Here is a 17,174-nt window from a genome sequence, read left to right as displayed (position 1 = left end):
ACAGTTCCTCACCTTCAGAGATCATGGAACTGCACATATTCTGCGATGCATCCACCAAGGCCATCGCTGCAGTCGCATATGCCAGACAAAGAGGCATCAGTACCTGCTCTTCAGGATTTGTGATGTCAAAGGCTAAAATAGCACCCATGGACTCTACAGTACCCAGATTAGAACTCTGTGCCGCTGTCTTAGCCACTCAGTTGAGTCAAACCATCAGAGAAGAAACTGGACAATTGTTTCAAAGGGTATTCTTTCACACAGACAGCATGGTTGTGTTAGGTTACCTACAAAACACCACCAACAGATATAAAGTTTATGTTTCAAACAGGATCAACACCATCCTGAAGAGTTCCAACTACAATCAGTGGCATTACATATCCACTTCAGAAAATCCGGCAGATGTAGCGACTCGAGGAACATCAGCCTCAAAGTTGTCTAAGTCATCTTGGATCACCGGTCCCAAATGTCTTCAAAATCCTTCCTTTCCAGAAAGCATCGCAGTGCCCAAAGACACTGTGTTGCCAGAAATTCAGTCTTGCAAATCTACCATCGATGGCCAAGACTCACCAGGACAAGGTTTAAATCCAGCCAAATTTGAAAGATTCAGCAAAAGGATGCTCCTAGACACCAATGGGCTAAGGGTATTGTGTCTAAAGTATATCCTAGCTCTGACAATAGAGTGCGCAAGGCCCAAGTTAAGGTCGTTTCAAATGAAAGGGTTTCCTTATTTGACAGGCCTATTAGCGATATGGTTGTGTTGTTTTCTCAAGACCTACAGTCTTAGAGTTATAAAAGTTAAAGGTGTTTAACTTCATTTTTGTTTAGATTTTCGAAAGTCCGAAAATCTAGGCCGGGAGTGTGACGGCGCGAGTGGCGCCACCTATATATAAAACTGTTAATTGTAAGATGTAAACTGTTGTATCATGTTTAATCCTGCCCCTTTTGCCATGTTTTTGTATATTTGTATGCATTGGTTACTTGTAGCTGTCAATCAGCACTGTTTGGCTCCACCTCTTCCTGCAAGAGGGGAGAACTTCCTCTTTCTTTTCATTCTACCAAGAGAGTTTCTGCAACATGGACGTGAGTAACAGACTTCATTTTTATAGGACCCTGTGAAGTTACCTCATAGCACCAATTCTGAGGTTTTACCCCTGGGACTCATGCTGTATGTCCAGATCATCCTGGACGACTACTGAGGAGACCCAGGCGCCTTCAAGCCAGTTCTTTTGGCATCAGAGGAAGATCCTGCATCTTCAAAATAGGCCATTTGAACTGGGGCTGTGATTTTGCTCCGGCATTGCCAGCCATTGAGGAAGAGGAAACCTGGTGAGGCTTCTCAGCTTCTAAACCCTTGGACCCAGGACTAAGAGAGACTATACAGTGTGTTTTCCTTCACCCCCCCCCCCTAGAGTTTCCAGTTTATTGCATTGAAGAAATGACTTTGTGACAAATAAAACTTGTTTTGAGTTATTTACATCGTTTTGGGTTCTTGGGAGTTCCAGTTTCCTAAAGGAGGGCAAGAAGCACTCCCCTGGGGGAAAGAAGACACGTCCATCTCTCCTTTGTTGAGAATAATAGCCCCAGGCGCGACGGCACAATGGGAGTGATGGTTTCTGGGGAATGCCATGCTGCTTGCTCACTGCAGTGCAGGCAAACATTGTATTTGAACATTCAGATGGTGGTGATCAGCTTCTCAGTGGAATCTAATGAGTTATGGTATGGGGCTCATGGTAGGAGAAAAACACACTCTTCCCCCCCAAGGAAATCTATCTGATTCAATGCGTAAACATTCTAGTAATCTACAAGCTATTACATTGCAGGAGAAGGATACATTAACTCGATGTGATCAGCATAAAACATTATGTGAAGGACCATGAACCAAGCAGTAAAACACAAGGTAAAACACAGTAAAACACTTATGTCGTGATATCTCTTGGATGGCTGAGAATGCCCCAATCTTTCAAGGCAGGTACCTTTCAGTAGTTTAGGAATTCAATTCTTTTGATGCTTGGGTAGATGGGATTTGTTGCATAAAACTTCTGAAGGGTTCCATGTTAGAGAAAACAGTTATAAATAATACGAAGCTACATAGGTGGATGGTCTGATCTGATACTAAATCAGATCATCCACCTATGTATCTTCATAGTTGTTCTTTATAAGCTTCTTTACAAATTCTGAGCTTGTTTGTTGTGGTTTGTTGAGCTGAAGGAGGGAGGAACTGTCTTCTGATACTCTTCTGCTGGGTTCTTTTCTTGTGGTTTCAAGCAGTGTAAGAAGGGTTTACAGCTTGGGGACTGCAGTTAGAGGCAAGCAGAGAATTGATACCACAAGAGAAGGGAAATTGTGATGAAGAACTGAGATAATGACTGAAAGTGTTGACAAACATGAGGCTGTCCGTAAAAAGGCAACCATGATGATCAAAGGTCTGGACACCAAGCCTCATGAGGAATGACTTCGGGAGTTGAGTATGTTCAGCTTGGAGGAGAGAAGACTTGAGGAATCACTTATGGAATTGAGTATGTTCAGCTTGGAGAAAAGAAGACTGAGGAATGACTTAGGGAGTTGAGTATGCTCAGCTTGGAGAAGAGAAGACTGCGGAATGGCTTAGGGAGTTGAGTACTGTATGTTCAGCTAGGAGAAAAGAAGACTGAGGAATGGCTTAGGGAGTTGAGTATGTTCAGCTTGGAGAAGACTGGGGAATGACTTAGGGAGTTGAGTATGTTCTGCTTTGAAAAGAGAAGATTAAGGAGTAACATTACAGCCATTTTGAAATATCAGAAGGGATGTCCTGTAGAAGATGGAGCAAGCTGTTTAAGAGATGAGGACACTAACCAATGGATTCCAATTAGAAGCAAAGAGATTCCACCTAAACATATTGACTGCAAGGGCTGTTTGACAGTGGAATAAATAACTTGGGGGGGGGGGGTAATGGATTCTCCCTTTTTGAAGCACAAAAGTTAGATAGGCATCTTTTAGGAGTGAAGTGATTGTATATTCCTGTACGGTAGTGGTTCCTAACCTATGGTTTGTGGACCACCAGTGGTCCGCAAGAACTAAAATATGATCTGTGGCCTCACCATTACCTCACAGTTGCAATGAGAGTGACTGGTCTGGTGAAACCCTCTTATAGTGCTGAGGCTTATTGAATATGGTTTTCTGTGGGCGAGCAGATGGTGATTACTGGATGGCATATGTTCTGTATCAGAAACTAGAGCCGATGTGGCCAATCCAGTGCTATTTTCTGCATCAGCACCCCAAATAACCAAACCAAATCCAAAGTTGACCAAAAACCGATTATTTACCCTTTGTGTAATAATGTTGGAGAGTGGTCCCTGGTCAAAGTGGTTCTTGGTCAAAGTGGTTCTTGGTCAAAAGAACAGGGCAATTCCTTTTTATTTTCTTTTTTGGAAAAGTGAAGGTAAAGGTATTTAAATTGACACAAGGAGAAGTCAGTTCTCTGTCTTTTTTAGTACTTGTTTTTTGAGCAAAATTTCTAGACTTGTACATATAGGGCAGCATTTCTTAACCTGTAGGTCGGGACCTCAGGAGGGGGATCATGAGGTGGTGTCAGAGGGGTTGCCAGAGACATTCACAAAAGACAGAATTTTCTGTTGGTTGTGGGGGGTCTTTGTGGGAAGTTTGGCCCAATTCTTTCATTGGTGGGGTTCAGAATGCTCTTTGATTGTAGGTGAATTATCAATCCCAGCAACTACAACTCCCAAATGTCAAGATCTATTTTCCCCAAACTCCACCATTGTTAACATTTGGGCATGTTGAGTATTCGTGCCAAGTTTGGCCCAGTCCATCATTGTTTGAGACCACAGTGCTCTTTGGATATAGGTGAACTACAACTCCCAAACTCAAGGTCAATGCCCTCCAAAGCCTTCCAGTACTTTCTGTTAGTCATGGGAGTTCTGTGTGCCAATTTTGGTTCAATTCCATCGTGGGTGGAGTTGAGAATGCTATTTGATTGTAGGTGAACTATAAATCCCAGCAACTACAACTCCCAAATGACAAAATCAATCCCTCCAACCTCACCAGTATTCAAATTTGGTCATATCGGGTGTTTGTGCCAAATTTGGTGCAGTGAATGAAAATACATCCTGCATGTCAGATATTTACATGACGATTCATAACAGTAGCAAAATTACAGTTATGGAAGTAGCAATGAAAATAATGTTATGGTTGGGGGTCACCACAACATGAGGAACTGTATTAAGAGGTCACAGCAATAGGAAGGATGAGTAACATTGGTATAGAGCAATTTATACATTCTATTTTTTAAATACAGTCCTTTTGTTTCTATTACAGTGTGACAGTGACAGCGATCAAGAAGAAAAGGTAAGGATTGACTTCTATTGCCTTCTCCCATGTTTTGGCCATCTTTGGTCACATTTCTTTAGGACGGAACAATGAATGTGATGTTTGAAACACTGTGCTCCTCAGTAATACTTTGAAATGTATTGAATTTTGGTCACTGAAAGAAATATCTGGAAACTCTTTTTTCCTTGACATATTGTGTTTTTCTGCTTTGACACTTATTTAAATGTCAACATCTTACTTTTGGGCTGTATCTTGGTTACACACCAAATGAATGGCAGTCTTTGTGATACTTCTTTTCAAACTGGTGGTCACAGACTGGCCAATGACTTCCTAAGGGCAATATGAAATGCACTGTATTATGTGCTTACCTGCCATCTTCATGGAAAAGAAATATTTGTTGTACGACAACTGAATAAAAAAAATATAATAAGCGAGAAACCTTTCAGGTCAGTCAACAGCGTACACACCATACGAGTCAACAGCATATGTACAATAACTTCTTTGTTGGTATAATTTTTTAAAATGACAGAAACTGTGTCTTGAAATGGAAGGTTATATGATCTTCATATTTTTATGATCAAAAGAGGACAATATGTCCCCTCCTCACTAAAAATCTAATGCCAAAACAGCCTCTAAACTCCTCTTCGATGCAGACATATGGTGTGAAAACTTGACTGTTAATTGAGATAGCGTGCAAGCAAGGTTTATAAGAGATCTTCTAAATGTGCCTTCTTGCGTACCTAATGCGGCCCTGCTTCTAGAAACAGTGAATGCCTACTGAGTACTAGGGGTTGGACTCTCAAAATCTAGTTAAAAACTATGGTATTCAAACTGGGAACAGGTTTACTACATCAAACCCCTTTGGGCATGGAAGACTGAAAGAAAAGCAGCCACAATTGGACTATCCGCACCCCTTCTGCTCCATTTGGGACTCAAAATGATGCAAAAACACCTGAAGCAAAGGTTGCAGGACATTTCTCTGGGAGAGCTTTGAGATCATTCAAGTTCACCAAGCTCCCCCAGAATCCAAAATTTACCATACAGGGAGACATTTAAGATATGCCTAAAAAGTCTTATAGTGACTAGATATCGCAGACTCTTTACAAAGGCGAGATTAAACGTATTTCCCTCAGAGCTGGAATTTCTTTCTCCCAAAGACTATGCCCCTGTGAAGGAAAGGAAATAGAAACAATAGAGTACCTTTTATTGCAGTACTGCTGCTACACAATGAAACATAGCCAACTTTTATATCCAGTCCTATCCCACATGACCTGCCATCCCTTGCAGAAGATTGCTAGATATCTTTTAGAGGGCAAGTACTACCGAATGACTCTCATAGTGGCAAAATTCCTCACAATGGCAACAAGGCTGAGAAAACAATTAACCTCTGATAGGGGTATTACTTGAAACCATTTAGATGTATCTTGTGCAGTGGACTTTTCCTGACATTAGAGAATTCAGGAAAATTTTACTGATGGATCTGTGGACCGTAATAAATATTGTATTGCATATTTTTATGCACTATGCTGTTCATTTGCTGATCAATAACTGTTTATGATTGACTATGTAATGACAAATACCTCTCTCCAAAAGTTCACTTTGGATCCTCTTCGTTTGAGGAGCCTCCTGTATTCCTTGGGCTTCAAGGCCCTGTGAAGCCAACCTGTAGTCAAAACTTCCTCACCTTAATGGTATTATGGAGACAGTGGTCTTTTTGCATATTTATTTATTTATTTATTTACTATATTTGTATACCGCTCTTCTCAGCCCTGGGGCAACTCAGAGCAGTTAACAATAGCAAAACTCAATGCTCAAAAAATCATAAAACAGTTAAAAACAATTAAAGACAGTAGCATAGGAAACAGTCAATATAAATCAATAAAACATCTCATAGCATCTCATAGGTAAAATCAAGATCCAGTCTCATCGTCCATTTGTTCCATATTCCTATGTTCGTTACACTGCCTATTCAAATGCCTGCTCGAACAACCAGGTCTTCACTTTCCTCCAAAATTTCAACAGGGAGGGGACCGATCTAATATCTGTAGGAAGGGCGTTCCATAGCCGAGAGGCCACTCCTGAGAAGGCCCTGTCTCTCGTCCCCGCCAAACGTACTTGTGACGCAGGTGGGATCGAGAGCAGGGCCTCCCCAGATGATCTTAACACCTTAGCTGGTTCATAGGAGGAGATGCGTTCAGACAGGTAAGCTGGGCCAGAACCGTTTAGGGCTTTATAGGCTAATGCCAGTACTTTGAATTGTGCCCGGTAGCAAACTGGCAGCCAGTGGAGCTGGCGCAACAGAGGAGTTGTATGCTCCCTGAACGCTGCTCCTGTTAGTAACCTGGCTGCTGACCGTTGGACCATTTGAAGCTTCCGGACAGTCTTCAAAGGTAACCCCACATAGAGAGCATTGCAGTAGTCTATACGGGATGTAATCAGAACGTGGACCACCGTGGCCAAGTCAGACTTCTAAGGTACAGGCACAGCTGGCACACAAATTTTAATTAATTGATAGCATAGGCGATATTGTGTAAGTGGACACCTCTGCCACATACACACACATATATATATTTCACTTTTATTATGTGTCCAAATAGATGTATCGATTTCGCCACAAATTTTAGTTAGTTCTTTCCAAGCACTATGGATTATTCTGGTTGATATTGCAATGTGAGCCAAACTAATTTTTCCTAACGCCTGTTATGTTTTCACTGGAAGACAGCAGGGTGCTTTCAAAATGTCTGCTCTCAATTTCTTTCTCCTGTTGGTTTTTTATTAGTGTTTGCAAATTCGTTCTATGTTTCTGTTGTTGTTGTTGTTGTTGTTGTTGTTATTATTATTATTATTATTATTATTATTATTATATTCCCTTTGAAATGAGGTGTTTGCAGAAGAATTAATGTAGAAATGGGTGTATAGATATTTCCCACCGCCTTCCTTGGTAGCCCTCACCAGAGATTGGAGAGCCTTGTGCATTCATTGTGAATTCAGCAGATGTCGCCCATTCTGAAAAAAAGAAAAAAGAGACCCATCATCATTATTTGAATGGGTCAAGCATATTCAGATGAAGACAAATGGTACTTATTTGATTTCTTTTAAATCAGGAAATGAAAAAAGTGCTCCCGGGAGAAATCATGTTCTGCCTGGCTTAGATGATAGACCAAGGCGTAGACCGCAGATAAGAAGAGGCATTTGTCTTTTCTTTTTTTCCTTTTTTCTGAATCTATGAAGGACGGTCGAAACTGTCAGCTCACTGCCATACGCATTATCCATGTCATTTTAAACAAAGTGACCTGGAGAAAAGAGCGCTCTGGCATGACGTGATAATGGTCTGTTGCTTGACAGGTAAAGCACACGCTATAAAGAGAGGTTGCGTGTTACTCCTTTGTTTAACTGACAAGTTTAGAATTTCCTTTCATTCCGACACGCAGCGATCTCTGGGATTGGTCTTCACCACGTATTAAAGGAAACCGAGGGTATTTTGTAACATATAGGGAGGGAAAAAGGGAATCCTCTCCAAAATGTGGTGGTAAACCATTTTGTGGGTCCTTCACTTTAGATCAGGTGTGAGGAAACACCATGTGCTGGAGTACAATTTCCAGGAATGATGGGATTTTTCAACCAGTAGTATCTGGAGGCATCATGTTGGGGGATAGCAAGATAGTCCAAATCACAATTTGATGGATCTCTGGTTTGAGCATGCCCAGCAGATTGTATCCTCTGTATCTACATGTAAGGGGTTTTAAAAATAGAAGCAAAGGCTATTTTATTTTTTCGTGTCCCGAGTGACTTGAGAAACTGCAAGTCGCTTCTGGTGTGAGATAATTGGTCGTCTGCAAGGACGTTGTCCAGGGGATGCCCAGATGTTTTGATATTTTACCATCCTTGTGGGAGGCTTCTCTCATGTCCCCACATGGAAAGCTGGAGCTGACAGAGGGAGCTCATCTGCACTCTCCCCGGATTCGAACCTGCGATCTGTCAGTCTTCAGTCCTGCCAGCACAAGGGTTTAATCCATTGCTCCACCTCTATCTCTCCCCCCCTCCCCCCCCCTCTCTCTATATATACATATTGTAATAATAATAATAAAAGAGTCAAATAATAAATGTAGTAATAATAATAGAGTGAAGTAATGTAAATGTAATAATAATCATCATAGAGTAAAATAATAAATGTAATAAAAATAATAATAAGGCTATGAATTATGGTAAATATTAGCATAAATAGGTTAGCATTATTAGTATAGAAACATGTCTATCAGGGTGATTTGAATGCAATATTCCTACTTCTTGGTGGGGGTTGGACTGGATGGTCCATGAGGTCTCTTCCAACTCTATGATTCTATAATTCTATGTATCGGTATAAAGAGAGCCAGTGTGGTCTAAGCTTTAGGCTATGACTCTAGAGATTAGGGTTTGAATTCCCTCTTGGACATAGACACCTATGGAGTATGGTTCCAGAGACCAGGGCTTAAATTCCCTCTTGGGCATAGAAACCAGAAATAGGCAGCATATGGTTCTGGAGATATGGATCTTCAGAACCATATGGAGTATGGTTCTGGAGATCAAGGTTTTAATTCCTTCTAGGACATAGAAAGTTATGGATTGTGGTTTTGGAGATTAGGACTTGAATTCCTTTTTGGACATAGAAACCTATTGACTATAGTTCTGAAGGACCAGGGCTTGAATTCCCTCTAGGAAATAGAAATCTATGGAGTATGGTTCTGGAGACCAGAGCTTGAATTCCCTCTTGGATTAGAAACCAGAAACGGGCAGCATATGTTTCTGGAGATATTGATCTCCAGAATCATATGGAGTATCATTCTGGAGATCAAAATTTTAATTCCTTCTAGGACATAGAAACCTATGGACTATAATCCTGAAGACCAGAGCTCAAATTTCCTCTTGGACATAGAAACCCATGGAGTATGGTTTTCGAGAGTAGGGTTTGAATTCCTTCAAGGACATAGATACTTATAGACTATGGTTTTGGAGACTAGGGTTTGAATTCCCCCTTGGACATAGAAACCCATGGAGTATAGTTTTGGAGACTAGGGTTTGAATTCCTTCGAGGACATAGATACGCATAGACTAGGGTTTTGGAGACTAGGGTTTGAATTCCCCTTTGGACATAGAAACCCATGGAGTATGGTTTTGGAGATTAGGGTTTGAATTCCCTCTTGGACATAGAAACGTATGGAGTATGGTCCTGGAGACCAAGATTCTAATTCCTTCTAGGACATAGAAAGCTATGAACTATGGTTTAGGAAAGCAGCGCTTGAATTCCCTCTTGGGGATAGAAACCTAAGAACTATGGTTCTGGAGACCAGGTCTTAAATTCCATCTTGGACGTAGGACCCTATGGACTATAATTCTGGAGACCAGGGCTTGAATTCCTTCTAGGACATAGAAACCTATGTACTATGGTTTTGGAGACTAGGGTTGGAATTCCCTCTCAGACATAGAAACCTATGGACTATAGTTCTGGAGACCAGGACCTGAATTCCCTCTTGGACATAGAAACCTATGGACTATGGTTCTGGAGACCTGGGTTTCAATTCCTTCTAGGACATAGAAGTTTACCAGGAGGGCTTGAGCGCATGACACTCCTTCGGCCTCAATCGAAGAAAAAGGCAAACCAACTCTGAGCAAGTCTTGCCTTAAAACCACTTGTGTGCCTTCAAGTCAGCCGTAGAGTTGACTTGAAGGCATACAACAACAACTAGAGCCTTCCAGAATTTGACTTTCCTCATCCTATCTGAAATACTATCAAATGAATTAGAGATGTCCTCCATGCCACCATACACTCTACCAAAAAGTTGGAGGCTTTTTGTGCTCTTTGGTCCTCAAATCTTGACTATTTCACTGACATATTAATTGAAATGGCCTACACTTGCAATTGTCTGCAAGACTGAGGTTCAAACTGTTGTGCAGTATTTATTTTGATTCACATTTTTGCAGCTTGGAATCAAATGCACACTTGCATCAAAAAGAGTTGGCAGTCGGTATTGAGGGATGAGGATTTGGGAAGATGTGAGTTTCACATTCCCAAATGCCCATGCAGGGGTCTGATATGATCCCTTTTGTCTTTTTGTGACTCGGCAACTTGTTGCCATAGGTAGCTCCCCCCACTTCCCTCGCTCCTTTTTGGTGCCCATTTGATGTTGAAATTTTGTATTTACTCTGGGAATGTAATTTGTTCCTCATGGATAATATGACCCTTAGCGGAGCTGGATCATGGGTTAGTTGAAGTGATATTTTCCGCTAATGGTAGTCGTACATCATTGCTGTCAGCTTGGGTTAGGAGGCGAGCGAGCTACAGCTCCATTTTACCTCTGCAGGCATCAGGGATTATTTGCCATGAGTGAATATGACATGACCGCACTACAGAGTGCATTAAAATTTTACTAGCTTCCCCAGCAAGTTCCCCAAGTCCTGCGTTGTGTTCCAGTCAGGCGTCGTGACAGATACCTCCCAGGCCCAAAGTGCCAAACCAAGGGTACTCAATGTCAGTAGCCAAAAGAGGCTCTGCTCTTTCTTCTCCTTTCCTTGTCATCTTACCCCTGCAGTGCAGGGCTGTCCTATGGTATTAGCCTAAGCTGTCACGAAAACAGGAGGAAGTACAAAGAAAAATTCGAAAGATACATACATACACACACACACACATATAAAGCTTCCCCACCTAACTTTCTCCTCTCAAATATATGATACCAGCTAAAATAGCATTTATGATCTTCATCGCAGCATTACACTGCTGTCTCATGTTCAACTTATGATCAACAATATTCCCTAGTCCTCTGCGCATATAGTACTGTTTAGACAGGTATTCCCTATCATGCAATCATTGTTCTGTACAGTAGAATCTCGCTTATCCAACATAAATAATAGGTTTGGTTGATTTAAAAAATGGTTTAAAGCTCATTTCGGATGTAGGAGCACTGGTGGTTCGATTCAGAATTGAATTCCGAAACTTTCTGAAAAAATTGGGAACTTTCCGAAAATTCCAAAATTTCCGAATTGCTTCATTGATGGTGGAGAGAGACCTTTTGGGGCCTGATTCACAAGTTAGGGAAGGAGAGGCTTGAATGTATGGGATTTGTAGTGTCTTTTGTGGCAACGCACAGCAAACTAGAGTAGATTCACTCTATCCCTACCATGTTAAAGAGTATATGCTCTATCCCTAGAGTGAAGTAGATTCACTTGATCCCTAACACGTTGAAGAGTATACATTCTATCCCTAGAGTGAAATAAATTCACTCTATCCCTAACATAATGAGAAGACAGGAAAGCTTAGAGAAGACAATTATGCTGTGTGTTTGGAGCTGTAGATCTGATTCCAAGCCCTCTCCTTCAGAGAAGAACAACACTGGAAGATTAGAAGTTTCAGCACACATAGTGGCTCCTGCCAATCCTCAGAAGACATGTGTGGTGCTAGAAGGGGACTCGCTGCTGAGTGGAACAGAAATAGTGGTTTATGAGCCTGACAAGATGACTCAATCAGATGCCTTTCTCCCTGGAGAAAACATTCACGACGTAGAAGGGAAGTTGACAAGACTTGTCAAGTCCATTGACTGTTACCCCTTGGTTAGCCATATATCATAAGGGATTACGGGGGTCTGGGTAGGAAGCTGAAGAATCTTGTCATGTTGTCTCTCCTCCCAGTTGATGGGCACAGCCCAGGAAAGGAGAGAAGAGTCATAGAACTGAACAACTGCCTCCACAGATGGTGCCACCAAGAAAGCTTTGCTTTCTTGGAACATGGTCTGTGGTTTCATGAAGACTGACTCTTGGAACATGATGGGTTGCACCTCAAAGTAGTTGGCAGGAATACATTTTGCTAAGAATCTCACAAGGAGTACTGACAGTATTCTTGAAAGATGTGGTTCATCAAGGGCTAGAGATAGTAGCCCAACTGCTATAAAGGGAATCAGAGTAATAGAGGGCCTGGGAAAAGAGCCCTAGGGGCTGCATCCAGCCCCTGGGCACTGGGTTTGTCCATACCTGAGCTAAGGGAAATGATCCATGGTCTTCTGTGTCTTTACACTAATGTGCAGAGCATGGGCAAATAAATAAAATGAATAGCCATGTTCTAGAAGCATTCTCTCTTGACGTTTCGTCTGCATCTATGGCAGGCATCCCCAGAGGTTGTGAGGTCACATCCCCATGGAAGCCTTCAAGAATACATTAAACAAGATGAACTTGAACTCATAACACAGCAAAACAAATACGATATAATAGACATAATCGAGAAAATTCCTTTTGAGCATGTTTCAACATACATTAATATAAGAACCCCCGTGTATTGAAAGAAATCTTCCCAAAGAAAGATTTGGGCTCAGGAAAATCAATTTTAGCTACACAGATTAATTGCATTCAGATATCAACCCTCAGTGACCACTGTAATAATCTGAAAGACCCGAATCACTTTTCTTTGAAAACATAGTGGCTAGGGTCATGATTTGCATCTTCTAGAGTCAAATTCCTTTTTGAAATATTCATTAATATATACATCTCAGTATAGAAGAAATACTCCAACATTTAATGTCCTAGTTTGTTTTCGGCAAGATTAATGTAGGCCTGTTAACAGAAAAACCTGCATTTCTGTGTATATCAGAGAGAAGGCAAGATTGAGCACAGGAGAAAGACTCCTATTTATATGTAACCAAATACTTATTTAAATTAATGATAGACTTCCATTACATTTTATGCTTGTTTCTGCTCAAGGAAAAAAAAATCTGGCTAAAGAGCTTTCAGTTAGCAGCCCTGGCAAATGATTATAAATCCCAGCACTTAATGACTGTGATAACATTAATCTGAATGAACTCGCTGGCTATTAATGTAGATGTCATATCCAATTCAACAGAAATTCTTTTGTAATTTAGCATTAATTAACGCCCACTTATTGCAAATAGCATCAAGCAGCCACTTTTCTTCGAGCAAATGGAAATAGGAATGTCTCAACCGAAATAGCTCAGAACCACACATATACAGAAAGAGGATCCTTCTTATAAAGCACATTTGAGGAGAAGAGGGGGAAAACACATAGCTTTTGGTGGATTATTTCAATACAACTTCCTCATTATTATTTATTAATAGCTTGGGTGCCCAGCATTGCCTGGTTTTTGTTTTTGTTTTCTTTAAGTCATTTTTAATTCTACTAAATGCATAAGGCTGTGGGTGAACTACAACTCCCATCATGCTATGTGAATCCCGAGAAACTCCATCAGTACTTAAAGTTTGTTATGTTGGGCAAGTTTGCTCTAGATGCATCATCGGTGGGGTTCAGAGTGCTCTCTGGCTGTAGGGTAAACTACAACTTCCACTAGGGTGAGTCAGTCCCCTCAAACACCTCCAGCAGGTTGAGTTAGTCACGGGAGGTGGGAGGGTTCTGTGTGCCAAGATGATGGTCCAGGTCCATCATCATGGGAGGTCACAATTTCTCTGGTTGTGGGTGAACTACAACTCCCAGAAAGGAAGTCAGTTCCCAAAAACCCTCCAGAAATCAAATTTCACATATCAGGTCTGTGTTCCAAGTTTGGTACAGATCAATCTGTGTTTGGGGTCACAGTGCCCTCTGGATGTAGGTGAACTACAACTCCCCCAAGTCAAAGGTGATTTTTTTTACTAGTCATGGGGGCTCTGTGTGCCAGATTTGTATGGCAGGATAAAAATAACGCGTAGTTCACGTTTTACCAGTCCACACACTGTCTTACCAGAGAAAGAAAATATGTCACACAGATTATCAGTAAAGAACAAGAAGTTTACTTTTTGTAATACAGAGCAACATATATACAATCATGTGAAGAGTTGCATTGACTCACATACTGACCTTTGAGAGAGACTCAAATGGTTCATGTGGAAGATCTTCTTCCAGCAGCTCACAAAATAAGAACTGTCTCTCTCTGCAAGCTCCTGAACAGCTAAAGCCCAAATATGTAACTATTGCCAAAACTCCCAGGCTCAGCTAGCTTCTTGGGCATGGCCCAAACAATCGGCTTTGTGTTTTGCATATATTGTTCTGTACTAAGGAAACTTCTTGTTCTTTACTGTTCACCTGCGTAGCATATTTTCTTTCTCTGATGAGGCAGTGTGTGGTCTGATCAAATGTGAACTACACGTGGTTTATTTTTCATTACGCCACAGGTTATGGGCCCAGTCCCATGCCCAGTTCCGCTGCCCTTGTGCCAGTGCCACTGCTAGAGTTATTTTAAAAGGACTGTAGTTAAATGTTTCTTGAAGCCGTGTTTTTGCAAAAGGACCTGGAAAGATTGAGATGAATCTTTCTCCCTTCCCAATGTGAACTACACATGGTTTATTTTACATTACGCCATAGGTTATGGGTCCAGTCTCACACCCAGTTCCGCTGCACTGTGCCAGTGCCACTGCTAGAGTTGTTTTAAAAGGACTGCAGTTAAATATTTCTTGAAGCCGTGTTTTTCCAAAAGGAACCTGGAAAGATGGAGGTGAATCTTGCTACCTTCCCAATGTGAACTATGTGTGGTTTATTTTACATTATGCCACATTTTAGAAGCTGTGTTTTTGCAAATAGAATCTGGAATGATGGAGGTGAATCTTGCTGCCTTCCCAATGTGAACTACACGCGGCTTATTTTACATTATGTCACAGGTTATGGGCCCAGTCCCATAACCACAGTGTCTTGGCGGTGGATATGTAGGTGACTGTGGAGCCTTATTCTTGATCCAGGGAAAGCAGAACCAAGACAGAGCCAGCAGCCTATATGACTGGAAATGGGAAGCTCTTCTGTCCTGAAGTGGGGCAAGCTTCCCTTTACTGTGAGCATCAGCATTAGTTAGCCCGTTCTCTTTACTATGTGGACCTGTTCAGTCTGTGGGAGATACACAAGAAGAGTCGATGGAGGAGTGTGAACCCACCTTTGCAACTGGTTCTCCCTTTAAGGAACACCCCGGGTATAATTTTAACCAGCACCGCTAAAAGTTCTGCCTTCAAAGAACACCCCGGGTATGATTTTAACCAGCTCTTCCAAAGGATCTGTGCTGCTCGTCGCCATCAGAAGGCTCTTTTTTCCAAGCCTGCTTGAAACGGCATCATTTATTCAGTCCTAACAGCCTTCCAAGCAGGGCTTCTTTCAGGAGCTTTGTTGAGTCTGGTCTCTTCCAAGCATCGAATCTAAAGAACACGGCAACTGGTGACCCAGGTCTCTCGTTAGTGGAGAAAAGAAATCTCTTTTTGTGTATGCGTGTGTGTGTGTGTGTCTGTGCCAAGTCTCCTGGCCTATTATGCTTTCTGGATTTGAGGTTTCTCATTAAGGTTTTCTAGCCTTCCGCCAAACCGAGGAGAGCTGGAAACATGGCTTTGTTTCGAAGAGAGAAGCCTTCATTTTTCTCTATTTTCACATTCTGTGGCAGGAAATTGCTCTCTTGGAAAAGAAAAGGGGGAAAAACCCTTTACCTGTCCAACTATTTCTCTCTCTCTCGAGAAGAGGCCCGGTGTCTTTTAACCTTTCTTTTCTTTCCTTTTTTAAACCCGCTGCTCCAAACTTCTGTAGAAATAGCTATGGGCTTGGCCGTTGTGGCTGTTTAGGAGAAGACTGAAAATATTAAAATACATCTTGAGCAAGACTAAGAAGAGAGTGCAAAGGAAAGGTGAAATGGGCTCGGCACCTGGGACAGGTGAAATGAGCTCAGAAATCTTTTTTACGCTGCATCGGATTGGCCTATTGAGTCAAATATGGAGCATCGTATTTAACACAACCTTATAAGTTAGTGGGAGGAGGAGAATGCATCCATTAAGACAAGTTGAAAATGGCCTTTGTGCCAATTATCTTGACTATATTGATCGTTATGAGAGATGCTTTCCCGTGTCTCAGGTAAAGGAGCATTTCCAATCATTTGCCACTTGCTCTTGATCCTTTGGACTGAAAATGGGGAGCAGCTCACAGGCCAAGCAACGCGGGATCTTTCTCCACTATTTTGAAGCAAGTAACTCCTTCAGTTTTGTCAGAGACCTGACACTGGAGATGAGGATTAAATTTAAAACTTGCACATTGGAGGATGGGTACAGAATTCAAAAGTATTACAAGGGTTGAATGAAAGGAAGGTAATGCCTCCACCTTCATAACTCCTCAACAGATGGCAGTACTGGTATGCAGCAGGTACTGGCTTGGTCAGTAGACTTTCCTCTACAGTTCCATTTTGGCGGGAAGCCTTAGCATTGAATGGTTGTGTTGTTAAATGGCAAAGTATGGAACCCTGCACAGTCAGTCAATGCGACTTAAGCAGCGTGCAGTCATTGAATTCTTGACAGCAGAAGGTGTCACCCAAAAGGAGATTCATCAGAGAATGCAAACTGTTTATGGTGATTGCGTTGATGTGAGCACTGTGCGTCATTGGGCAAGTAAGTTTAAAGATGTTGAGGTGGGAACATCTGACTTGCATGACAAACAAAGAGTTGGATGTCCTATGACAGGAACCACTGAGTTTCACAAGCAAAAGGTTGACAGATTGTTCAGGACGATCGTCATATCACTCAGAGAGAAATTTCAAACATAATTGGCATTTTGCAAGAAAGTGTGGGTCACATTATTGCTTTGCTTGCCTATCAGAAGATCTGTCCTCGATAGGTAACCAGGATGCTGGCGCCTAAAATGAAAGCGCACAGACTTGAAACTTCAGAGACTGGATCTCACCACCGTATGACATCCTTCATACAGTCAAGATTTAGCACCGTCTGACTTCCATCTGTTCCTGATGATGAAAGAAGATCTGCGGGGATATCATTATGCTTCTGATGAAGATGTTGAGAAAACTGTGAGACACTGGTTGCAGAAACAGGGTGAACTTCTTCTGTGACAGCTTCAGAAAACTTGTTCATTG

The 17,174-nt window shown here is 41.7% G+C and overlaps 1 protein-coding gene across 9 annotated transcripts in view; it reads left to right on the top strand.

Moving 5' to 3' along the window:
- Positions 1-17,174, top strand: part of AUTS2 (activator of transcription and developmental regulator AUTS2) — a 504,556-nt gene that overhangs the window by 320,262 nt on the left and 167,120 nt on the right. For all 9 annotated transcript variants that reach the window (XM_060756936.2, XM_060756935.2, XM_060756940.2 and 6 more), the window contains one exon: positions 4,312-4,341. In XM_060756936.2, coding sequence (XP_060612919.2) covers positions 4,312-4,341 — 30 coding nt within the window. The remainder of the gene's footprint in view (positions 1-4,311; positions 4,342-17,174) is intronic.

The sequence above is a fragment of the Anolis sagrei genome, chromosome 11, assembly GCF_037176765.1.
Source record: "Anolis sagrei isolate rAnoSag1 chromosome 11, rAnoSag1.mat, whole genome shotgun sequence".
NCBI lineage: Eukaryota > Metazoa > Chordata > Lepidosauria > Squamata > Dactyloidae > Anolis > Anolis sagrei.
This window is presented reverse-complemented; position numbering and strand designations above follow the sequence as displayed.